The sequence below is a fragment of the Lathyrus oleraceus genome, chromosome 6 (genome assembly GCF_024323335.1).
Source record: "Lathyrus oleraceus cultivar Zhongwan6 chromosome 6, CAAS_Psat_ZW6_1.0, whole genome shotgun sequence".
Taxonomy (NCBI): domain Eukaryota; kingdom Viridiplantae; phylum Streptophyta; class Magnoliopsida; order Fabales; family Fabaceae; genus Lathyrus; species Lathyrus oleraceus.
The window spans coordinates 474,825,147-474,852,116 of NC_066584.1; the positions used below are offsets into that span (position 1 = coordinate 474,825,147).

Consider the following 26,970-nt stretch of genomic DNA (forward strand, 5'->3'; position numbering starts at 1 on the left):
ACAAAGGAGTAACCATCGGCAAAAAAATTGAAAAATGTTTGGAGGAATGGCTAATAGGTAATGTTTTCACCATTACGGTTGATAATGCTAGTTCTAACGATGTTGCTATAACTTACTTGAAAAATACAATTAACGATTGGAATTCTCATCCATTGAAAGGGGGACATATGCATGTTCGCTGTTGTGCACATATTCTGAATCTTGTGGTCCAAGATGGGCTGGAAGACTATCATTCTTCAATTAGTAAGATTAGGAATGCTGTTAGATATGTTCGTGCATCTCCGGGTCGTATGGATAGGTTTAAAACTTGCATTAAGGAAGTTAGGTTACAAGAAAAATCAATTATTCAGTTGGATGTTTCCACTAGGTGGAATTCCACATATATTATGCTTGAAAGTGCATTGAAGTTTCAAAAGGCATTTAAGAGATTGAGTGAGAAGTGTGCTGATTTTGTGCTGATGAAAGATGGTATTCCTAATAAAGAGGATTGGGATAATGCAAAATGCTTTGTTAATTTTTTGAAAATATTTTTTGATATCACAAAGAAGGTTTCAGGTAGTACTTTTGTGACCTCTTCTCAATATTTTAATGAGCATATTAAGATATTGACTACCTTGAACGGGTGGATAGAATTAAAAAGTTCAGACAACTTGCTTGGAATTATGGCTGAAAATATGAAAGTTAAGTATGATAAATATTGGGGTAAGGTTGAAAAAATGAATATGTTGATCTTTGTTGCTGTTGTGCTTGATCCTCGACATAAGATGCAGTTTGTTAGGTGGGGATTGAACAGGGCATATCCAAATGATGTTGCTGTATCTTTGTATAAAAAAACGGAGGAGACATTAAATAAAATATTTGAGAGTTATAGGCTTTTCCTTGGTAACGGTCAAACTGAAAATGTTACACATTCCACTCAAGAAGTAGAGTTGGTAAAACTTAAAGCACCAGAGGATGCATTTGCTTTAGAGGTTGAGATGGACATGAATCTTAATGAGAGCATGCAGAAAAATGAATTGGATTTGTATCTCATGGAGAATTTGGAGAAGAAAGGTCCTGGTTTTGATATCTTGAATTGGTGGAAGGTGAATTCCAACAAGTATCCTATTCTTGGTCAAATGGCTAGAGATATATTGGCCATTCCTGTATCTACTGTAGCTTCAGAGTCTGCCTTCTCTACCGGAGGTAGAGTGCTTACTTGCTATAGAAGTTCTCTTACGCCAAAAACAGTTGAAGCTTTAATTTGTACACAAAATTGGTGTAAATCTTCCCCGGTGTCGGTGGATATTGAAGAGCTTGTGGATGAGTTAGAAAATCTGGAATTAGGTAATTTACTTATAACTTATATTATTTTTTGTTGAGCATTGTTTATCTTTTATATTGAGTAATATTTATCTTTATTTTTGTAGAACTTGCTCCAATCCCACAATTGAATGAAGGTGTATCTGATATAGACTCTGATTAGCTTTTGATATCTGAAAGAATTGGGTAGATTGTGAAGCTGGAGCAATTGCAGGATAATTATTGTGAAGCTGGAGCAATTTCAGGATAATTAGAAAATTTTAGATTTGTCTATCAATGTTGCAGGCTGTGATTTTGAAACTATCAATTATGCTGTCATTGATATTTTTCTTGAAGTTTTATTATTATATTCACTTTAATGCAGCTTTGGTATGTTACTGTCATATATATTTGTCATATATTTAATTTATATTACAAGTCTCCCTATAAGCACTAAGTAAGCAGGTCTCCATATAAAATATTTATTACAGCAATGTCTATTTCGTTGGGATAGATATTGTCCATATATTATAATGAATCTTTGCAACAATGACATCAAATAGCCATATAATATGAAAATTAGATATTGTCTTAGTAGACGTTGGTGGCATAATTGTAACTGGTATTGAAATATATTCGTTTTAAATTTCACAGTGTTGATTTAAAAACCGAATAAAACCGATTCAACCGAACCGAAGTAAACCGTATAAATTGGATTGGATTGGATTGGATTTTTCTTGTTGTCATCCAAAAACCGAACCAAACCGTATGCTTTATATATTTTGGATCGGATGATATTTTGTCTCAAAACCGATCCAAACCGGACCGTGAACACCCCTAGTTTTGACCACTGGTCAACCCTAATCAGTTGCATTGGGTCAATTAGGGCTTAATCAGGAGATGGGGTCTATGATGGATGTGGGGTTCATTATATGATTATATTGTGATTATTGAGGCTAGGGTTTCACCCTTGAGCCATTTCAGTAGAAGATTGGGGCTCAGATTTGATCTATGCATTGCCAAATTCATCTATCAGATGAAAAGTCAACTGTGGTCAACTGTACATGATTTGATGGATTTGGAGGTGGAAATGAGTTGGATACACTTCATTCATGTTGGAACAAGTGTTATTTGACATCGCAAATCTTAAGAATGAAGAAAATCAAGTCAGGACAAAAACTGCCAAAAATAGAAAGTGACTTGTAACTGAAGTTTCCAAAAATGGAAAGTTTTTGACCTCAAAGCCACGTGTCCAAGGAAGCTTCAAATGCAAATTTGTTCAACATGAAAGTTGTAGATCTTGTTCTTACCTTTCCAAAAAGTCCAAGAACTTGAAAATCCAATGTATGGTTTGAAAATTAGGGCTCAGTGAAATTCAAAAATGACCCGTAATCAGGAGGCCATAACTGCCACATGGTTTGTCCAAATTGCAAGTTCTTTATATGCACAAACTCCATTTGACATGTACTTTCATGGTGCATAATTGGATTTTTCCAAAAGTGGTCAATGCAAAAAGTCAATTTTCAACTGGACAGTTAAATGGACCAGGGGCAAAATTGTCCAACTTTCAAAATAATTGGAATTTTTGAGTGGGGATTTTTGCTACACCTCATGAATGGCATTTGAAATGTGTTGGAATCATCACTTCATGGCTAGGCTTCATGGTTTGAGATTTGGCTTGAAAAATGGAAGTGTGAAAATGGACAAAATGCAAACACAAGGTGAATTTGAGAATTACACAACCAATGAGCATGAGACAAGTTTCAACAGCTCACACATGACATTTGGAAGGTGTATGAGCTGTCAAAACAGGTGGCAATGAGCTGGCCTTGGAAATTCCATTTTTACCCTCACTTGAATTTACCATTTTCATTAACAATTCCAATTTGGCTAATGGCATGATTAATTGGTGATTAGTGCAGCATATATAATCTTAATCACCTAATAATCATAACAGAAATTCATTCATCCCAAGATTGGATCTGAAACCATTCCAATTCTCTCAATTTCAGCAAGAACACCAAAGCTTCAATTCCAAAATTCATCATCAATTCTTGATCAATATTGAAAATTCTTTTTGCATCAAACTCCATTCATCATCATCTCGAACTGTTTTTGGAGATTGGAGGAAGAAGAGCATCGAATCGTGGCTGCCATTGCAAGCTCCATCAATGGTGAAATCGAATTTTGAGCAACAAAGGCCATAGCAATCGATTCTGAGCACGTCATTCATCTTCCTGGAGCTTATAGTTGGACTGTTTATGGAGGAAACACGTGAAGAACTTCGATTTCCACACTGCCATAGCAGGTATGTTGAAATTTCGAATGTCATGAAATGCTCAATGTTCATATGCTTTTGGAAGTTCATGCTGTGTAGGTTATAGTGATACTTTTAGATTTGTGAATGATGAACCATAGGAGGAGAAATCTTGAATTGAATTTTTGTGTCCAAACCCTAACTCGTTCGATCTGAGAGTTTTAGGAATTGTTAGGATAAATCGAGTTCATATTCGTGATCTACAGGTTCATACGGTTCTAACGGCTATCTATTTGCTAGTTTTGGTGATGATTTGAGAAATTCGTGTTCTTGAGTGGTCGGGGGAAGGAGATGAAGTTTCTGCGCCACTTACTGTTTGATCCAAAATTCTATTTGAAAATTCAAATTAGATGTTTCCCTCCACCGCGCAAATATTTACCAGAATGCCATTGGATAATTTCTAATTAATTTGTTTAATTCTTAAAAAATTCATAACACCTTTAAAAATTCATAGAAAATTGTAGAAAAATCAGAAAAATATGAGGATTGTTTCTTTGACTTTGTTGTTGACTCTAGAATATTTTTGACCTATTGGTCAAAGTTGTGCATGGCAAAAATATTGTTTGACCTAGGCTTATTTCACATGTGTTCAAAATTGATACATCTTACCATTTGGTTCATGAAATACTCATAGTGTTAAATAAATTCTTGAAATTTTTTGTGATGATTCTTGACTGATTGATGCTTATTTCCATGTAAATTTCATGAGTTTTTGATACCTGATCATTGAGTTATGAATTATTGAACTTAGGTGTGACAATTTGTGTCACACCTCATTGTGTCAACTTGCTGGATTTAATTGAGTGACCTATACTTGTTGGAATGAAATGAAATTTTGCATGGTGAATCATTAACATGTTGGGATGTTGTGTGAATTTTTGTGGAATTTTAAATTGCATTTTCAAATTGATTGTGATTTTTCATTTCTGTTGGGCAAATATGCAAGTCCATGTGGTGCATGTTTGTAATTTTGATGTGAAATGCTCATATGGTATGGGATAATCATGAAATTTGGCATGCTTGTAATAGACACATTGTGTGACATCCCTGTTTTGGTCTCATCCATTTCTTTTTTGTTTTCATTGAGTTATGAATTTTTGAAGTGAGTTCATGTATTGATGTTGTGATTTGGAGCATGTAATTGTGTCTGTTTTTGTTGATTTTTATTGACATGGTTCCATTTGCCCAATTGAGCTCAAATTTGACATGGTAGACCTTGAATATCCCCTGTTTAGGTGTAATTTATTTGAGAATTTTTGGATTTGTTTTGATATGGATTTGAATGCAATAGTTCTGTTTGTATGCTTGGTGCTTCATTTGAACTAGTTTGCCTTATTTTGTGCATAACATGAGCATAAGGAATGATATAAACATGAGACCAATGATGTTTGCTCTTGTTTGACTTTAATTTGACTTTGGTTGGTGAATACCTTGTTGTTTAGGAATTTTTCTTGCCTTTGGACCCTAGGCTTAGCCTAGTGGTCTTGTTGCTAATATTTGCTTGATTTTTCAGGATCAAAAGCATAATGCACATGGAGAATGAATCAAGTTAAATGCAACTGATGTTGTTTGATGTTTGTACACTAACATAACATTGTTTTGTAGGTTGTGAAGTTTGGGATTGAGCTTTGAGCTTGCTTTGTTGTGCATTGATCTGTATAGATTAACTGATTAAAACTTTTGCTGTTTAGTTTTGTCTGTCTGAGTACTAACTGTGTTTGACTGTTTCCAGGTACTTTTAGTAGCTCAGTTCCTTGCGAACTTTTGCTTTGCTTTGCTTAAGCAACTTGCATTGAGGTAGGTCCTCTTGACTTCATGTAGTCTGGAGACCCGGCTGTTACCGGGCCGGGCAAATAAATGTCTGAAGTCCTCCTTAAGAGGCGATGATTGTGATTGTTTAATTTTGTGCCTAAGCAGGTGAAAGTCCTCTAAAGAGGCAATTGGTGGAAGTTAGGGATAAGCAATCTATCCCCCACTATTCAGTTGAGTCTTCTCCTTGCTCCCATTACATGGTTGTAGCATTGAGATCACAAGCCCAAGATCCGTGCAGTGCACATTGTGTCAGAGTCTCTGAGTATAGAAGGGTTCCCCCATTCTGGACCCATGCTCATTTGTCAGAAGCTCTCCCTGGTTAGGGATAAGAGCTGTGAGGTCTGATCCTCACTTCACCTCTCATCTGCTTCACCTTAGCCTCGTAATGGCAAGGTTAAGAGCAAACCCAGCCCGTACAGACGACTCGCTTCGGCAGTCAAACCTATTGTGTGAGCCACTTGTTTGGTTATAGTGCGTGCTGTGTGGATATCTGTTTGAGATGCTTGTTCTCATTTGATGTATACTTGAATTATGCTGTATGCTTGTGTGCTGGCTTCTTTCCTGGATAGGAATAGTTTGCTTATGCAAGTAGGATAGAAAACCGAACTTAGGGTAAACGATGCATGACAACACTAGGCTCGAGTCCAGCTCCCTAGTAGTGTGTCTTTCCCCGGTTTCTGGTTAGCAATTCAGTCCCTTTCAGGGGAACTACATCGCCCTGATCCTCGTTCCAGACGAGGTATGTAGGCAGGTGGTCGTGCGAGACCACTCCGGGCAACCTTTTTCTTTTTTGCGTGTGTTTACTTGCTATCTGATTGTGTTTGGTTCGGATGCCGACGTAAGCCCAGTGATTGGCAGTCGGGCTCCACGTTTGCCGTTTTGTACATGTTTTGGTTCGGATGCTGACGTAATTCCATCCAGTGGTTGTCGGGCTCCATGTTTGCCACCCTTGCTTGTTTGTATGTTTTGTGTTGTTTGGCGTGCGTAAGCCGAACTACAGTGGCTCTGATTCTTGTTCCAGACAAGATATGTAGGCATAGGATGCGATGTCCTATCAAGCTCCCTTCTGTTAACCCCACCTGCGTTCCCTTGTGTGTGTGTGTGATGTTTAGCAACCTTTTCTTTTCTTAGAACGTGGATCCCGTCGAGTACGACAGACGTGAGGGGTGCTAATACCTTCCCCTTGCGTAACCGACTCCCTTACCCTTTCTCTTTGGTCGCAAGACCATTTCCTTTCCAGGTTTCTCTGAGCGTTTCCTTTCCCTATCTTGGGATAAATAACGCGCAGTGGCGGCTCTGTGTGTTTTTTTTATTTGAGTCTCGCCGGTTGATTTTTTCGCAGGATGCGACAGCTGGCGACTCTGCTGGGGAGTTCTGATGTAGACCTATGCTGGTCCATCGTCCCTAAGCGAGTCCTTCCTAGCGTTTTAGGATTGGTTTGGGTCGCTTATTGTGTGTTATTTATTGCATTTTATTATTCTAACCAGTGTGTATATATTTGCATTAAATGTCTGCATGCATCATACTATCACGTTGTTGCCGTCCTCTGTGCAGGTGGTTCCTCTGTTTGGGGTGGGTGTTCTGAGTGGGGCTAAAACCCAGGCCCGAGTATACACCTAGGATTAGTGTGGTCTCACGTTCCTCATTTGCTAAATCAGCTTATTGTTGTAACGTGACATACCACAAGCCGGACGAGGTTCATTTGATAGTGCTCTCCTCTGTGGACATTCCACTTTGGTTGAGTTACTCCATCTGAACTATTGACTCTGGTGACCGATCATTTCCCGGATCTTTGGTTTAGACGGTTTTAAGAGAGCTACAATGGCACACCCGAAAGGGCAAACCCATTGAGTATCTCCGCCCGATTGTCGAGACTATTATCCGCCTTAGGATAACCTGTTTAGAATTTACCTGTGAGGGGAGGGTGATTCTTTCAGATGCATGTTCAGATGGTGACTCAGATGGTGACTTTTTGTTCCGTGAGTCATATTTATAAGTCGGATTTATGGTCATTTATTGCCGAGACGCCGGAGTGCTGTCTGTGATTTATCAGTGGGGATCCGTTTATTTCAGGATTCCCCGGGCCGAGATATTTATCAGTGGGGATCCGTTTATTTCAGGATTCCCCGGGCCGATTCAGATGGTTGTGGGTGTCTGCTCAGAGACTGGTGATGATGATGATGTATCTTTCTTCTGTTTATTTCGGAACCCGAGGGTCAGAGTTGTGGTTACAGTTCCCTCAGATGGTTATGATCAGTTCAGAAACCAGGCTTCATTACAGATGATCAGATGACTTAGAGGATGGCCCATTGCATTCATTCATCAGCATTAGTTTGCATTCATCTGCACCTAAACACGTCTAGCCATATGGGGAGCATTATTGATTGAGAATCTGGTTGAGAGACATCATGAATTTCAGAATGTGGATGTCAAAATGTTATCTGTCTCGATGAAATCAGGATCGAAGGACAGAAGCTTCCTCATATGGATAGACGTTGCATTCATGCATATTAACCTGTTTGCTGTTTTGCAGGAATCATTACTCGCGCTCGTAGAGTCATCCCTTTGCACTCAACTCGTCCTCACAGATACTTCACTCGGTGCAACACTCCTAGACTGATGGATCTCCCGAGTACTGATCTCCTTGAGCTGAAGGACAAGATGACTGAGCTGATCAACATCATGCAGGGTTTTGCAGTTGATCAGAAGGCTTTGGCTGATAAAGTTGAGAAGCTTGAGCGGGCCTCAGCTGCTAACAGTGTTGTTAATCTGGATGGTGTCTCCAATCAGGGGCTGGGTGGATCCAGAGATGGTGGAAAAAGAGCAACCGTGGGTATGGTGAACAACAATGCTGCTGGTTTTGGTGCTGGTGGTCAACCTAGGCCCGGTCCAGGGCATAATCTGAAGGATAATCTGTTCCCGCCTTTCTTTGGGGTGGATGATGACAGAGAGGAGGACCGAGAAGCTGATCAATTCTCCATGCACAATGAGCCATTCGGTCAATATGGTATCCAGCCACAGAGCAAAGAAATTCAGTTGCTGGCAGAGAAGGTAAAGGCTCTGGAAAGCCACGCCACTCCGGGGTTTGTCAACATGTCGAACATGGGGCTGGTCGAGGGGATTGTGATCCCACAAAAATTCAAAGCACCTGCATTTGACAAATACAATGGGAGTTCCTGCCCGGAAACTCATCTTCAAGCCTTTGTCCGCAAGATCTCTGCGTACACTACAGATCAAAAGCTTTGGATGTACTTCTTCCAAGACAGTCTGTCTGGAGGCTCCCTGGAATGGTATACTAAGTTGAAGTCTGCTGACATCAAGAGCTGGCAAGATCTTGGAGATGCGTTCTTTAAACAGTATCAGTTCAATGCTGATATGGCCCCGAGTCGTACCCAGCTGCAGGGTATGTCTCAGAAAAATAACGAGGGGTTTAAAGAATATGCCCAAAGATGGAGGGAGTTGGCTGCCAGAGTGCAACCTCCTCTAGTGGACAGAGAGATGTCTGATCTCTTCATGAGTACCCTGCAGGGGGTTTTTGCCGAAAGAATGGTGGGCTGTCCGGTAACCAACTTTGCAGACATTGTGGTGGCTGGTGAGAGAATTGAAAGTTGGCTAAAAATGGGGAAGATACAAGGTAATGCTCCGTCATCAGGATCGAAAAAGCCATTCGGGAACGGTCAGCGCAAGAATGAGGGTGAATCGAGTGCTGTGTATGCCCAGAGAGGACGCGGTAGGGGTCGGTACTACCAGCACACTGCTGCAGTAACCATCCCTGCTGGTAATCAGTCAGCACGACAGCAACGTCAGCCACCTCAACAGAGAGCCGGGTATCAGGTTAAAGGAAAAGGGGTTGATCGCCATTTTGACAGGCCACTTGTGACATATGTTGTTCTGTTCAAAAAACTGATGGATCTTGGGTTGGTTCAGCCAAGGGCGATGGTTCCGATGAGAACAGATCAGAGGCCTCCCAACTATGATGAGAACGCCCAGTGCGAATTTCATTCTGGAACACCGGGGCATAACATTGAGGGCTGTAGAGCATTCAAGAATGTTGTCCAGGATCTGGTAGATTCCAAGGCTATTAATTTCGCACCATCTCCGAATGTTAATGCCAATCCCATGCCGGCACATGGTCAAGCAATGGGGAACGCAGTTGTTGAAGATTCGGATCACGCCTGTACCGTGGGTGAAGAGACTGATGGTAACTGCAAGTTCAATGGTTGGATAAAGCCGTGCGTACCAGGGAACTGGAAGGCCTGAAGGATCATCACTGTTACTCAGCCTGAAGAGTAATGATTTCTGTTTTGATTTTATTTGCATGAAAGCCATACGTGTTGCCCGACACGTAATGGTCCATTGTAAGGGCCACCTCATGTTTATAATTTGCATTTTTCTGCATCATTAATAAATGGATGTTTTTCAGTCAAAAAACGGTGTTCCCTGTTTTTCATTTATTTTTGCAGTTTAAAAAAACAAATAAAAATGGCAATGTTTGTTTTCATTTTTCGTTTTTTGATTTGTCTCGTCCCAAAGTCAAAAATAATTCTCCGGATCTCGTTGATAACAATTGGGTTACACCTCATATGACTTCGACAAACCGATCTATCTTGCTGAAGAAAAAGGCAAAGAAGATTGTGACCTGCTGGAATTAGCCAGGTTGTTGAAACAAGAGGAGAAGGTGATTCAGCCGCACGAGGAGCGGGTTGAGGTTGTTGTTCCGAGCACCGCCGAGGTCAGGAAGTGAAAATGAGGCCGCTTCAGAGGCGAGTCGAGAGCAGAATGGTAGCCTTGTTGAAGGAGTATGTAGATACTTTCGCCTGGTCATGTCAGAATATGCCAGGGTTGAACACCGATGTCGTTGTACACAAGCTACCATGGAGAGAAGACCGTCCTCTAAAGAAGCAGAACGCCAGTGCCTGTATCAGAGAGCCATGGTGACTTTGTTTCGTGATATGATTCATCATGGAATCAAATGCTATGCTATGACATGATAGCAAAGTCCCAAACGGAAGAGGGGCATCTGGCAGACCTGGCCAAGTCGGTTGACTGGTTGAGATAATTCAAACTGAGGTTAAATTTGAATGAGTGCACTATCAGAGTGCGGGCCGGTAAGATGTTGGGGTTCATTGTAAGGGAGGAATCGAGGTTCATCCTGCAAAAAAAAAAAAAAAAAAAAAAAAAAAAAGAAATAAGAGAAATGCCTGAACCGAAAAAGAAGTTCGTGGTTTCTTAGAAAGATTGAACTACCTGTCATGGTTCACATCTCATCTAACAGCCACGTGCGAACCTATGTTCAAGATGTAAAGAGAAAAAAAATCAAACGGTCAGGTGAAATAATGATTGCCAAGGGGCATTGAAAATAAAAGAATAAGTTGCAGGAACCTCTGATTCTGATACCTCCTGTGGAGAGAGACTGTTAATCTGTACTTGACAGCCTTCGAGGGGTTTACGAGGTGTATGGGGTCAGCATGACGCGTCTTGTCGAAAAGAGCATGCAATTTACCTTAGCAAAAAGTTTACCGACTGTGAAACAATGCATTCACTGTTCGGGAAAACTTGATGTACTTTGGCATAGGCTGCTCGCCGACTGAGACAGTATATGCTGATTCATACCACTTTGTGGATTTCAAGATGGATCCGATCAAGTATGGGTTTGAGAAGCCAGCAATGACCGGACGGGTTGCGAAAGGGCCGATGATTTTGATTAAATACGATATTCGATATATCTCTCAGAAAGCAATCGAGGGGAGTGTATTGTCTGATTACATAGCCCAGCAACCCGGGGAGGATTATCAACCGATGAAGTTTGAGTTCCCTGATGAGGACATCTCGAGGTGCTCTAATCGAAAGATTTAGAGTAACCGATCCCGGAGGAGGGGCCTGACCCTGAATCCGAACGGATTCTGATGTCTGATGGGGAGGTTAAGGTGAATGAGCTGTTGTTGCCTGGATAACGTCTGAATGCACCGACGGTGTGATTGTGCAGAAAATGGTGGTAACCTACAAAGACTGGCATGAAATGTTGCCGTTTGCGTTGCATGGGTATCGCACGTCGGTGCGCACATCTACTGGGGCAACTTCATTCTCATTGGTATATGGGATGGAAGCTGTGTTACCTGTTGAAGTTCAGATTCCCTCTTTGAGAGTCCTGATGGACGTGAAATTGCAAGAGGCTGAATGGGTAAGGACCAGGTACGGAGAGTTGAGCCTGATAGAGGAAAAGAGGCTGGCAGCCATCTGTCATGGACAGTTATATCAGCAGAGGATGAAGCGTGCTTTTGACGAGAAAGTACGACCTCGGGTGTATCACATGGGTGATACGGTGCTGAAAAGGATCCTTCCTCCTCAAAACGATCGAGGGGGCAAATGGACACCGAATTATGAAGGTCCATTTGCGGTCAAGAAGGTTTTCTCTGGTGGAGCCTTGTTGCTAACGACCATGGATGGTGAGGATTTTCCATCCCCTGTGAATGCGGACGCAGTTAAAAAATACTTCGTATAAAAGAGACCCGCTGGACGAAAAGAACAAAATAGTCCAGGCAAAAATGGGCATCCCGGCGAACCAAAAACAGAAAAAAGGTTCGGGCAAAAATTAGGGATAAAAATGAAAAATGTACACCCGGCAAGTCGAAAACCTGAAAAGGCGACTTGGGCAAAAAAGGGGTATCCCGGTGGACTGAAAACCCGAAAGGGCGGTCCAGGCAAAAGAGGGATTGAAACGAACAACTGCGTCCCGCATGATCGCTTGCGCTTTGGTTAAAGCATCATGGATAATACCCGACAGGGATCAATCAGAAACGTCTTGTTCAGAAGGCAGAAAGCGCGGAGAGTCTGAGGACATATGGGGTGTAACCGAGTTGGAACTCGATGAGATCGCGGTTTCACGTTGCCATTAGGATAGATTTTTCCTTTTGTGCAATTACCTCTTTTCAGGAATTGCTTCCTTTTGTATTACTCATTTGAGCCACACACTTTTCAAATCAATAAAATGCAAATTCAGTCAAATAATTTTGTTTTTGTTTTTCATAACCGCTTTGATTGCAAAAACATCCAGATATTTTTGATAAAGAATCTTGCATTTTAAGACATACAGGTTCCTTCCAATGCATGTTTATAAGATTGAAAGCTTGAAATCTTATTCGGAAGGTTGAGTGACCCAAGTGTTGAAATCTTGACACGCCTGGGGCACGGTTTTATCTGACGGTCTGTTTTGCAGGTACTGTTAGATATTCTTCACTCACTTGCAGGTTGTGATGTGGAAGCTTTGTAACAGATCCCCAGAGAGTTCGCTCAGGGACGGATATATGACGAAAACGTTGAGACGTGCGACGATCCTTGATGATAATCAAGAAGACTCTTCAAAATCGGAAGATTTGAAAGTTTGTAGAAATTCCCCAGAGGAGGACGGTAGGAAGAGACGACGCGAGACGTCCGACGACCCTTGAAATTAACCAAGAAGACTCTTCAAAGTCGGAAAATTGAAATTCCTGTATAAATCCCAAGAGAACGTTTCTCGTCGAGCGCGGAACGATTGGAATACAAGATGATAGAGCAGAAAAGGTCCAGACGAGTCTGGAAATTCTCAAAAGTGGAAAGCTTAAACGAGATTGGGAGGTGGATATCGTGGTTCGACGAGTCGATGGGTGTTCTGTACCAACTTTTCTCATTTTCCCAGCTAGGTCCCCAAGCAGAATCATAGGGCTAACTCCCCAGCAGATCTAAGGTCTGTGACTTCCCCAGCCGAGTTAGGATGGGTATATCCAGGCAGGTTTAAAACGATGTTTCCTCAGCAGCCGGGCCAGAAGGTTGCTGTTCCCCGAGTGGAGCGGGTTTCAATGAAATATATCTCCAGCAGTGTTCATCCTACCAGTGGATTGGACGGGTTTCCGTAGCGGACGGATTTTTGCATCCCCGGCTAAGTGTGTCCTACATGTGGATTGCATGGGTTGTTCCCAGCGGAGTAGCATTCGTTTCCCTAGCATGGTCCGGATGGTTATCCCCAGCAGGTGTCAGATCAATGCTTCCCCAGTCGCCAGGCCTGAAGGTGGCTGTTTCCCGGCAGAGTGTCTGTGAGCATTTCCCCAGTGAAGTCGTCAGGTATCTGTGAGGGTTTTCCCGAAGCAGAGTCAGGATTGATATCCCCAGCAGGTCAAAGACTGTTGTATCCCCACAGAGTGTTGGTGGTTCCTATCCCCAGCAGTTTCCCGAGTGGATTGGGTGCAAAGGAGGTTCTTCCTCTGCAAGGGTTGCCTTTTTCCAGCAGCAGTGCTATTCCCCAGCAGGGTGGAGTTAGAGCAATGGCGAGTTCCTCAGCAGAGTGTCTCGTGCTTCCCAGAAGAGTCCCTTGAGGGGGATATTTTTTATGCATTCATCATGTAGAGTAAGCATAGCATATTGCATAGAAAAAATAATAAATCGCGTAGCATTTCCATAATTATGGAGCATTACGCAGAAAAAGATCATGCATCATTGTTGCAAGCATAGAGCTAGTCTCAAGCCGTGGTTACCGTTTGAGAGGTGGTTTTGCCCAGAGGTGAAGATGTTACTCCGAAGAGTTTAGCCTCATGATTGGATCAGAGATGTACCCCAGTAGTGCGATACTGGAGGGAGTTTTTCCGTCGGGCAGAGATGGAAAGGTTACGCGATCAGCGCGATTCGAGCCGTGGTTACCGTTTGAGAGGTGGTTTTGCCCAGAGGTGAAGATGTTACTCCGAAGAGTTTAGCCTCATGATTGGATCAGAGATGTACCCCAGTAGTGCGATACTGGAGGGAGTTTTTCCGTCGGGCAGAGATGGAAAGGTTACGCGATCAGCGCGATTCGAGCCGTGGTTACCGTTTGAGAGGTGGTTGTGCCAGAAAGCGAAGATGTTACTCTGTGGAGTTTAGCATCATGACGTCAGATCAGCGATGTTCCCCAGTAGTGCGATATTGGAGGAAATGTTTCCGTCGGACAGAGATGGAAATAAAATCAGAGGACGTTACGCGATCAGCGCGATTCAAGCCGTGGTTACCGCTCGAGGTTTGGTTTTGCCGGACAGTGAAGGCGATACTCCGAGGAGTTCAGCAGCGGGATTTTGGAGCAGCAGTATTTCCCAGTCATCAGTAAGTGTCTGGTCGAGCTTTCTTTGGTGTCAGTAAACATCATCATTCGATGTCCAGTAAACGTCGAGTTATTTCCCAGTCATTGTTTGATGCCTGTAAACATCATTGTTTGATGCCTGTAAACATCCTTATTTGATGCCTGTCCACATCATTGTTCGATGTCCTGTCAACATCCTTATTGGATGCCTGTCAACATCATTGTTTGATGCCTGTAAACATCCTTATTTGATGCCTGTCCACATCATTGTTCGATGTCCTGTCAACATCCTTATTGGATGCCTATCAACATCATTGTTTGATGCCTGTCAACATCATTGTTTGATGCCTGTCAACATCATTGTTTGATGCCTGTAAACATCCTTATTTGATGCCTGTCCACATCATTGTTTGATGCCTGTAAACATCATAGTTCGATGTCCTGTCAACATCATTATTTGATGCCTGTCCACATCATTGTTTGATGCCTGTAAACATCATTGTCCGATGCCTGTAAACATCGAGTTGTCTCCCAGTCATTGTTTAATGTTTGGTCGAGTTTTCTTTGATGCCTGTAAACATCATTGTCCGATGCCTGTAAACATCGAGTTGTCTCCCAGTCATTGTTTAATGTTTGGTCGAGTTTTCTTTGGTGTCCTGTAAAACATCATCGTCCGATGCCTGTAAACATCGAGTTTCTTCCCGGTCATCTGTCAGTGTCTGGTTGAAGGTGTACCCTCTGATATGTCGCCATCAGGGTGGTGATTGGTGTTATTTCCGACGATTGCCAGCGGAGTTATCACAAGGAAAGAAGATTTCGGGGTTCAAATGCAGAGATCCGAGGATCGTTTGCGCAGAGAAAAATTTCGGGGTTCAAGAAAAAAAAGAAATCAGCAGAAATTTCGGGGTTCAAGAAAAGCATGAAAAAAGAAAGGAATAATAATCCCGAGCGGATGAGTGGTGTTCAGGCCATGGTTATCCCTGCGTTACCACTTATTTTGGTATCCAGGTCGACGTTTTTCGAGTTTGTTTCTTCGCCGATGCTGACAGGCGTTGTTAATTATTATCCCATCAGAGTGCAAATTGTTCGTCTGTTCTTGGTATTCAATCACTCTTCATCCTGATCATCCGAAAGCCGAGGCTATTTCGTATCGACAGGTTCACAGTGGATTGAATAGGGGCAGCTGTAACACCTCAAAATTTGCCCTCCTCTCTTGGGACTAAGCTTAACATGTTGCATATCATTTTAGGTCATTAGGCATTGCATATTGCATATCATGTGGTTACATTGTGCAAGCTATCCTCCCAAGTCTTGATCAGGAGATGAGGAAGTCAAAGTGCAAGCCTAGGGTTTATTGACTGATCATTAGCCATCTGAGGATTGGGCTGTGAATTAGGGTTTCATGATTCTCCAATGGATGTTGGTCTTCATATTGATTACAATGATACATCATCATCATCATGGTTGGATGTCATCAGGAGATTGAAGAAGATTCCTTGAGATTAGGGTTTTGACCACTGGTCAACCCTAATCAGTTGCATTGGGTCAATTAGGGCTTAATCAGGAGATGGGGTCTATGATGGATGTGGGGTTCATTATATGATTATATTGTGATTATTGAGGCTAGGGTTTCACCCTTGAGCCATTTCAGTAGAAGATTGGGGCTCAGATTTGATCTATGCATTGCCAAATTCATCTATCAGATGAAAAGTCAACTGTGGTCAACTGTACATGATTTGATGGATTTGGAGGTGGAAATGAGTTGGATACACTTCATTCATGTTGGAACAAGTGTTATTTGACATTGCAAAGCTTAAGAATGAAGAAAATCAAGTCAGGACAAAAACTGCCAAAAATAGAAAGTGACTTGTAACTGAAGTTTCCAAAAATGGAAAGTTTTTGACCTCAAAGCCACGTGTCCAAGGAAGCTTCAAATGCAAATTTGTTCAACATGAAAGTTGTAGATCTTGTTCTTACCTTTCCAAAAAGTCCAAGAACTTGAAAATCCAATGTATGGTTTGAAAATTAGGGCTCAGTGAAATTCAAAAATGACCCGTAATCAGGAGGCCATAACTGCCACATGGTTTGTCCAAATTGCAAGTTCTTTATATGCACAAACTCCATTTGACATGTACTTTCATGGTGCATAATTGGATTTTTCCAAAAGTGGTCAATGCAAAAAGTCAATTTTCAACTGGACAGTTAAATGGACCAGGGGCAAAATTGTCCAACTTTCAAAATAATTGGAATTTTTGAGTGGGGATTTTTGCTACACCTCATGAATGGCATTTGAAATGTGTTGGAATCATCACTTCATGGCTAGGCTTCATGGTTTGAGATTTGGCTTGAAAAATGGAAGTGTGAAAATGGACAAAATGCAAACACAAGGTGAATTTGAGAATTACACAACCAATGAGCATGAGACAAGTTTCAACAGCTCACACATGACATTTGGAAGGTGTATGAGCTGTCAAAACAGGTGGCAATGAGCTGGCCTTGGAAATTCCATTTTTACCCTCACTTGAATTTACCATTTTCATTAACAATTCCAATTTGGCTAATGGCATGATTAATTGGTGATTAGTGCAGCATATATAATCTTAATCACCTAATAATCATAACAGAAATTCATTCATCCCAAGATTGGATCTGAAACCATTCCAATTCTCTCAATTTCAGCAAGAACACCAAAGCTTCAATTCCAAAATTCATCATCAATTCTTGATCAATATTGAAAATTCTTTTTGCATCAAACTCCATTCATCATCATCTCGAACTGTTTTTGGAGATTGGAGGAAGAAGAGCATCGAATCGTGGCTGCCATTGCAAGCTCCATCAATGGTGAAATCGAATTTTGAGCAACAAAGGCCATAGCAATCGATTCTGAGCACGTCATTCATCTTCCTGGAGCTTATAGTTGGACTGTTTATGGAGGAAACACGTGAAGAACTTCGATTTCCACACTGCCATAGCAGGTATGTTGAAATTTCGAATGTCATGAAATGCTCAATGTTCATATGCTTTTGGAAGTTCATGCTGTGTAGGTTATAGTGATACTTTTAGATTTGTGAATGATGAACCATAGGAGGAGAAATCTTGAATTGAATTTTTGTGTCCAAACCCTAACTCGTTCGATCTGAGAGTTTTAGGAATTGTTAGGATAAATCGAGTTCATATTCGTGATCTACAGGTTCATACGGTTCTAACGGCTATCTATTTGCTAGTTTTGGTGATGATTTGAGAAATTCGTGTTCTTGAGTGGTCGGGGGAAGGAGATGAAGTTTCTGCGCCACTTACTGTTTGATCCAAAATTCTATTTGAAAATTCAAATTAGATGTTTCCCTCCACCGCGCAAATATTTACCAGAATGCCATTGGATAATTTCTAATTAATTTGTTTAATTCTTAAAAAATTCATAACACCTTTAAAAATTCATAGAAAATTGTAGAAAAATCAGAAAAATATGAGGATTGTTTCTTTGACTTTGTTGTTGACTCTAGAATATTTTTGACCTATTGGTCAAAGTTGTGCATGGCAAAAATATTGTTTGACCTAGGCTTATTTCACATGTGTTCAAAATTGATACATCTTACCATTTGGTTCATGAAATACTCATAGTGTTAAATAAATTCTTGAAATTTTTTGTGATGATTCTTGACTGATTGATGCTTATTTCCATGTAAATTTCATGAGTTTTTGATACCTGATCATTGAGTTATGAATTATTGAACTTAGGTGTGACAATTTGTGTCACACCTCATTGTGTCAACTTGCTGGATTTAATTGAGTGACCTATACTTGTTGGAATGAAATGAAATTTTGCATGGTGAATCATTAACATGTTGGGATGTTGTGTGAATTTTTGTGGAATTTTACATTGCATTTTCAAATTGATTGTGATTTTTCATTTCTGTTGGGCAAATATGCAAGTCCATGTGGTGCATGTTTGTAATTTTGATGTGAAATGCTCATATGGTATGGGATAATCATGAAATTTGGCATGCTTGTAATAGACACATTGTGTGACATCCCTGTTTTGGTCTCATCCATTTCTTTTTTGTTTTCATTGAGTTATGAATTTTTGAAGTGAGTTCATGTATTGATGTTGTGATTTGGAGCATGTAATTGTGTCTGTTTTTGTTGATTTTTATTGACATGGTTCCATTTGCCCAATTGAGCTCAAATTTGACATGGTAGACCTTGAATATCCCCTGTTTAGGTGTAATTTATTTGAGAATTTTTGGATTTGTTTTGATATGGATTTGAATGCAATAGTTCTGTTTGTATGCTTGGTGCTTCATTTGAACTAGTTTGCCTTATTTTGTGCATAACATGAGCATAAGGAATGATATAAACATGAGACCAATGATGTTTGCTCTTGTTTGACTTTAATTTGACTTTGGTTGGTGAATACCTTGTTGTTTAGGAATTTTTCTTGCCTTTGGACCCTAGGCTTAGCCTAGTGGTCTTGTTGCTAATATTTGCTTGATTTTTCAGGATCAAAAGCATAATGCACATGGAGAATGAATCAAGTTAAATGCAACTGATGTTGTTTGATGTTTGTACACTAACATAACATTGTTTTGTAGGTTGTGAAGTTTGGGATTGAGCTTTGAGCTTGCTTTGTTGTGCATTGATCTGTATAGATTAACTGATTAAAACTTTTGCTGTTTAGTTTTGTCTGTCTGAGTACTAACTGTGTTTGACTGTTTCCAGGTACTTTTAGTTGCTCAGTTCCTTGCGAACTTTTGCTTTGCTTTGCTTAAGCAACTTGCATTGAGGTAGGTCCTCTTGACTTCATGTAGTCTGGAGACCCGGCTGTTACCGGGCCGGGCAAATAAATGTCTGAAGTCCTCCTTAAGAGGCGATGATTGTGATTGTTTAATTTTGTGCCTAAGCAGGTGAAAGTCCTCTAAAGAGGCAATTGGTGGAAGTTAGGGATAAGCAATCTATCCCCCACTATTCAGTTGAGTCTTCTCCTTGCTCCCATTACATGGTTGTAGCATTGAGATCACAAGCCCAAGATCCGTGCAGTGCACATTGTGTCAGAGTCTCTGAGTATAGAAGGGTTCCCCCATTCTGGACCCATGCTCATTTGTCAGAAGCTCTCCCTGGTTAGGGATAAGAGCTGTGAGGTCTGATCCTCACTTCACCTCTCATCTGCTTCACCTTAGCCTCGTAATGGCAAGGTTAAGAGCAAACCCAGCCCGTACAGACGACTCGCTTCGGCAGTCAAACCTATTGTGTGAGCCACTTGTTTGGTTATAGTGCGTGCTGTGTGGATATCTGTTTGAGATGCTTGTTCTCATTTGATGTATACTTGAATTATGCTGTATGCTTGTGTGCTGGCTTCTTTCCTGGATAGGAATAGTTTGCTTATGCAAGTAGGATAGAAAACCGAACTTAGGGTAAACGATGCATGACAACACTAGGCTCGAGTCCAGCTCCCTAGTAGTGTGTCTTTCCCCGGTTTCTGGTTAGCAATTCAGTCCCTTTCAGGGGAACTACATCGCCCTGATCCTCGTTCCAGACGAGGTATGTAGGCAGGTGGTCGTGCGAGACCACTCCGGGCAACCTTTTTCTTTTTTGCGTGTGTTTACTTGCTATCTGATTGTGTTTGGTTCGGATGCCGACGTAAGCCCAGTGATTGGCAGTCGGGCTCCACGTTTGCCGTTTTGTACATGTTTTGGTTCGGATGCTGACGTAATTCCATCCAGTGGTTGTCGGGCTCCATGTTTGCCACCCTTGCTTGTTTGTATGTTTTGTGTTGTTTGGCGTGCGTAAGCCGAACTACAGTGGCTCTGATTCTTGTTTCAGACAAGATATGTAGGCATAGGATGCGATGTCCTATCGAGCTCCCTTCTGTTAACCCCACCTGCGTTCCCTTGTGTGTGTGTGTGATGTTTAGCAACCTTTTCTTTTCTTAGAACGTGGATCCCGTCGAGTACGACGGACGTGAGGGGTGCTAATACCTTCCCCTTGCGTAACCGACTCCCTTACCCTTTCTCTTTGGTCGCAAGACCATTTCCTTTCCAGGTTTCTCTGATCGTTTCCTTTCCCTATCTTGGGATAAATAACGCGCAGTGGCGGCTCTGTGTGTTTTTTTTATTTGAGTCTCGCCGGTTGATTTTTTCACAGGATGCGACAAGAAGAAAGAAGGTACTATGAGGTTGTGTGTGGACTACAGGCAACTGAATAAAGTGACGATCAAGAATCGGTATCCTTTGCCGAGGATTGATGATTTGATGGATCAGTTGGTTGGTGTGAGTGTGTTCAGCAAGATAGATTTGAGATCGGGATATCATCAGATACGTGTGAAAACTGAGGATATTCAGAAGACTGCTTTCAGAACAAGGTATGGACATTATGAATATTCTGTAATGCCTTTTGGTGTGACTAATGCGCCTGGAGTATTTATGGAGTATATGAATAGGATTTTCCATCCGTACCTAGACAAGTTTGTTGTGGTGTTTATTGATGACATTTTGGTGTATTCGAAATCTGAAGAAGAGCATGCTGAGCATTTGAGAGTGGTTTTAGGAGTTCTACGAGAAAAGAAGTTGTTTGCTAAACTGTCTAAGTGTGAATTTTGGTTAGAAGAAATTAGCTTTCTTGGTCATGTGATTTCAAGAGGTGGTGTTGCTGTTGATCCTTCTAAGATAGAAGCGGTATCTAAGTGGGAAGCTCCGAAGTCAGTTTCTGAGATAAGAAGTTTTCTTGGACTTGCAGGATATTATAGGAAGTTCATTGAGGGATTTTCTAAGTTGGCGTTACCGTTGACGATGTTGACTAGAAAGGGGCAAGCGTTTGTTTGGGACTCAAAATGTGAAGAAGGTTTCCAAGAGTTAAAGAGAAGGTTAACTACTGCTCCTATTCTGATATTATCGAGTCCGTCGGAACCATTTGAGGTTTTCTGTGATGCTTCATTGTTGGGTTTGGGTGGTGTGTTGATGCAGAATAAGCAGGTTATAGCTTATGCTTCGAGACAACTGAGGGTTCATGAGAGGAACTATCCGACGCACGATTTAGAGTTGACAGCCGTGGTATTTGTTCTGAAGTTATGGAGACATTACTTGTACGGGTCAAGATTTGAGGTTTTCAGTGACCATAAAAGTTTAAAGTATTTGTTTGATCAGAAAGAGCTGAATATGAGACAGAGGAGATGGTTAGAGTTTCTGAAGGATTATGACTTTGGTTTGAATTACCATCCGGGTAAAGCAAACGTAGTGGCTGATGCATTGAGTCGGAAATCATTGCATATGTCTATGTTATTGGTTAAGGAATTGGATTTAATTGAGCAGTTTAGAGACTTGAGTTTGGTGTGTGAGAGTACTCACAATAGTGTTAAATTGGGAATGTTGAAGTTAACGAGTGGTATTCTGGATGAGATTAGAGAAGGTCAGAAATCCGATGTGCTTTTGGTTGATAAGTTGACTCTAGTGAATCAAGGTCAAGGTGGTGAATTCAGAGTTGATGAGAGTGGTGTTTTGAAATTTGGTAATCGGGTATGTATTCCGGATGTTACCGAACTTAAGAAGAGTATCCTGGAGGAAGGACATCGTAGTGGCTTGAGTATTCATCCTGGAGCTACGAAGATGTATCATGATTTGAAAAAGTTATTTTGGTGGCCGGGAATGAAAAGAGAAATTGCGAGTTTTGTTTATTCTTGTTTGACTTGTCAGAAGTCGAAGATAGAGCATCAGAAGTCGTCTGGGCTAATGCAACCGTTGGCTATTCCAGAGTGGAAGTGGGATAGTATCAGTATGGATTTTGTTTCTGGTTTACCGAGGACAAGTAAGAATTTTGAAGCTATTTGGGTGATTGTAGATAGATTGACGAAATCGGCTCATTTCATTCCGATCAGAATGGATTATCCGTTAGAGAGATTAGCCGAGTTGTATATTGAGAAGATTGTAAGTTTGCATGGTATTCCGTCGAGTATTGTTTCGGACAGAGATCCTAGATTTACATCGAAGTTCTGGGAAGGTTTGCAGAGGGCTTTGGGAACTAAGCTGAGATTGAGTTCTGCATATCATCCGCAGACGGATGGTCAGACTGAGAGGACGATTCAGTCACTAGAGGATCTTTTGAGAGCTTGTGTTTTGGAAAAAGGAGGTGCTTGGGATTGTTACTTACCTTTGATTGAGTTTACCTACAACAATAGTTTTCATTCGAGCATTGGTATGGCACCGTTTGAAGCTTTGTATGGTAGGAGATGTCGGATACCTTTATGTTGGTATGAATCCGGTGAGAGTGCTGTGGTTGGACCGGAGATTGTTCAACAAACTACGGAAAAGATTAAGATGATTCAGGAGAAGATGAGAATTGCTCAGAGTCGTCAGAAGAGTTATCACGACAAGAGGAGGAAGTCACTTGAGTTCCAAGAGGGAGATCATGTGTTTCTTCGTGTTACTCCGATAACTGGGGTTGGTCGAGCTTTGAAGTCGAAGAAGTTGACACCTCGATTTATTGGTCCTTATCAGATTTTGGAGAGGATAGGAGAGGTAGCCTATCGTATCGCTTTACCGCCGTCACTTGCGAATTTGCATGAGGTTTTTCATGTGTCTCAGTTGAGGAGGTACATTCCTGATCCGTCGCATGTGGTCCAAGTAGATGATGTCCAGGTGAGAGATAACCTGACTGTTGAAACATCACCTACGAGGATTGAGGATCGAGAGTTGAAGCAGTTGCGGGGTAAAGAGATTGCTTTGGTAAAGGTAGCTTGGGGAGGACCAGCAGGTGGCAATGTAACTTGGGAACTTGAGAGTCAGATGAAGGAGTCTTATCCTGAGTTATTCACTTGAGGTATGTTTTCGAGGACGAAAACTCTTTTAGTGGGGGAGAGTTGTAACACCCCGATAAAATAAGATAATTATTTAAATTGAGTTAATAATATATTTATTAATTTAATTAAATAATTGGAATTTTTATATTATTGGAATTACTATTATTGGGTTATTATTTTATTGGAATAAAAGTTGGAAGTTAGAAAAAGGTCCCATTTAGTAAAAGGGTTTATTTTTCACGTGAAAAGGAAAAAGGAGACAGAAAAGTGGAAAAGGGCAAAGAGAGCCAGAGAACAAGGGTTGAAGAGGGAAAAAGCTTGAAGCTCAGAGATTTGCCGGATTAACTCAGGTAAGGGGGGTTTATCATCGTTTAATGGGTATTATGGGATAATATGTCATGGGTAGTGATAAACCATTGATTGATCTCTGAATTGGATGATTATGATGATATTGTGAAATATTGGATGAACGAAATTGGGTTATGATTGAGAGGAATTCGTAGGAATTAGATGTAAAAATGTTAGATTTTTGTGAAATCGAATAGGGTATGATTCGTGTTAGATGATATGAACAATTATTGTGAAAAATTGGACTGTGGAAGGTTGAATTGGATAGATCTCGTAGCAGAGAAAGCCATAGCAGATCTGGAAGTCTGGTTTCTGGTCATACGCGTATGGCACTAGGCAATACGCGTATGAGATGGCATGGTACGCGTATGGCACTAGGCAATACGCGTATGGATGAGGAAGATGATGTTTTGAACGTAGATTGGTCTCTGTTGGTACGCGTATGGAGAAGTGGTACGCGTAGCATACGCGTATGAGATGGTGTTACGCGTATGGGATTTTGTCAGGAGATGGGCCATACGCGTATGGGGTTAGGCAATACGCGTATGGGCAGGATTGTGATTTTCCTGAGCTGTTGTTGTGCAGTTTTTAACTGTTCAGCTGAGTAACGTAATGCAGATGATGTATGATATATTAGGGATCATTTCCCGTTGTTTTGAGTAGTATAGGTATTAGTAGAGTGTGCTAATACTGTGGTTGTTATTTGGCATGATATGATATGCTTATGTGATAAAATACTGCTGATGTGTGATAGTATGCGTGATGCTGTGAATGTATCAGTTATGTGTGCATTGGTGAATAGACTGTTTTATGGCTTAGAGTGTGAGCATATATCTATTCTTGAATTGTTGTTGATGATGTAGCATTGCTAGGTGATTAGCATGCATGTTGTGGCCTTTATGGTGGTAGCTAATTCCCATGGTGAGGAATTAGTGATGAGTTATTGTGGATTGTTGTTGATGTTTGCATGCTAGATGATTTAGCGTGCATAGCATAGCCCTTGGGGTGGTAGCTAATTCCCATGGTGAGGAATTAGTGATGTGAGTCACTAGGTCTCAAATGAGTGGGACTAGTGAGCTTGGTAGCCGTACCTGGATTTGGTCGGTGAGGTTGAACTATATGTTCACGAATAGTCGGTACCGCATGCATGGAGTCTCATTGCATAATATATGTATGTATGGCGTATAATATGAATGGATGTATTCCAATATTATACGTGTGTTTTATGGTTGTTTTGAGTTTGAGTATGATAATGGTGATGATTATGAGTTGATATTGCCGTTGCTGAATATGTGTAATCTGATTAGGGTAATGATATGTGTTATATTACTTAGCATTACATGATATTTTATAATGCTTATTATATCGATTGAAGGACTCACCCTTACAACTATGTTTTCAGGTAACGAGCAGTGATTGAATAGAAGCTAGTCCTGGGAGTCTAGTGTAGTCCTTAGTGGGTCATGCTCTGGTAGATGTAACATCGGGATGGGATGTTTTACTATGTTTTATTTTGGTTGTTGAACAACTTTACATGTAATGTAGTACATGATTTGAATGTTGTTATTTTGTATCCGCTGCGAATTATGCAAAAGTGTCCTATTTTGATTGAATAAATGAGCATGACAGGATATATTGATGATTGGTGTGAAATGATTGTGTGACACCCTTCAGGGCATAATTACTCTGATTGATATTTTATTATTTTAATTAAATACTTGGGGTATTTTAGAAGGGTGTTACATTATCCGGATGGTAACTCAAGTCAAAATCATAATTTTTTAGAAACTTGGGCCATCTCATCTGCCTCATATTCAATTCTTTATAATCAAATAAATATTTCAAACTCTTGTGATTGTTGAACACCTCAAATCTGGAGCCAAACAAATAATGCCTTCATGTTTTCAACACGAATACCACAAGTGCTAACTCAATATTATGCATAGGATAATTCCTTTCATGAACTCTCAATTGTCTAGAATCATATGCCACAACGTGACTCTTCTGCATCAATACCCCATATAGTCCCATCTTTGAAGCATCACAATACACGACAAATGATTCACTTGGATCCAGCAAAATCAACACTGGAGCAGACATCAACTTCTTATTGAGTTATTGGAAACTCTCCTCACAATGTACATCCAAAACATAGGCTTGACCCTTTCAAGTCAACTAAGTCAATAGTAACGCTAACTTCGAAAAACCTTTAATGAACTTCCTGTAGTAACCATCCAATCCAAGAAAACTTTTAATCTTAGTGATAGACTTTAGAGTCTCCCATTGTAACAAAACATCTATCTTCGATGGATTCATAACTATACTACCACTAGAAATCACAAGACCAAGGAAACTCACTTCTCTTAACCAAAACTCACACTTGGACAACTTTGCGTACAACTGGTTCTCTTTCAATGTCTGTAATACAGCTCTCAGATGTTCTACATCCTATTCACCAGATTTTGAATATATCAGGATGTCATTTATAATCACAACCACGAACTTGTCTAAATATAAATGAAAGATTACATTCATGTACTCCATGAACACTCCAGGTGCATTAGACACACCAAATGGCATTACCGAATACTCGTAATGACCATACCTCATTTTGAAAGCAGTCTTCGAAATATCTTTAGGCTTCACATGAATCTGATGATAACCCGAATGCAGATATATCTTGCTAAAGACATAAGCACCTACCGAATGATCCATTAAATCGTCATTCCTCGGAAGTGGATACTTGTTCTTGATAGTCACCTTATTCATTTGTCGGTAGTCAACACATAGCCTCATATTTTAGTCCTTTTTCACCAACAATACTGGCGCATCCCATGGTAAAAAAACTCGAACAAACAAACTTCTTCTCAAGCAGATCTTCTAGATGCTTCTTCAATTCACTTAACTCTGAAGCATACATCCTATAAGGAGCCATCAATATTGGACTAGTACCAGTTACTAAGTATATAGAAACTCCATTTCACGTTCTTGTGGAAAATCACTAATATCATCTGGAAACACCTATGGAAAATCACCCACCACTTGTAACTCGCCCAACACATGCTTACTTTCTATCTTCATATAAGCTAATATCATAAACAATGCAGAATCGTCCTTCACGGACTCGTTCACTTGCTTAGCCGACACGAACAACTCATCACTAGTATCAAACTTTAGAAATGACACTGTATTATCGAAATAATTGATATGAACTTTGAATTTTCCTCTTCCCCAAACTCAGGAAATAACACTAACTCATCTAACAATCCACACTCTTACAAATATCGACACAATAAACCAACTTTCCACACCTGAAACATCTCAGAGAAGTAGAAGCGTCTCCCCCAA

General features: G+C 40.8%; 1 protein-coding gene across 1 annotated transcript; it reads left to right on the forward strand.

Moving 5' to 3' along the window:
• The first annotated feature begins 364 nt into the window (after positions 1-364).
• LOC127097962 (zinc finger BED domain-containing protein RICESLEEPER 2-like) lies at positions 365-2,113 on the forward strand. The gene is made up of 2 exons (XM_051036460.1): positions 365-1,326; positions 1,410-2,113. The coding sequence occupies exons 1-2, from the start codon at positions 387-389 to the stop codon at positions 1,463-1,465; spliced, it is 996 nt and encodes a 331-aa protein (XP_050892417.1). The 5' UTR covers positions 365-386; the 3' UTR covers positions 1,466-2,113.
• The last annotated feature ends 24,857 nt before the right edge of the window (positions 2,114-26,970 follow it).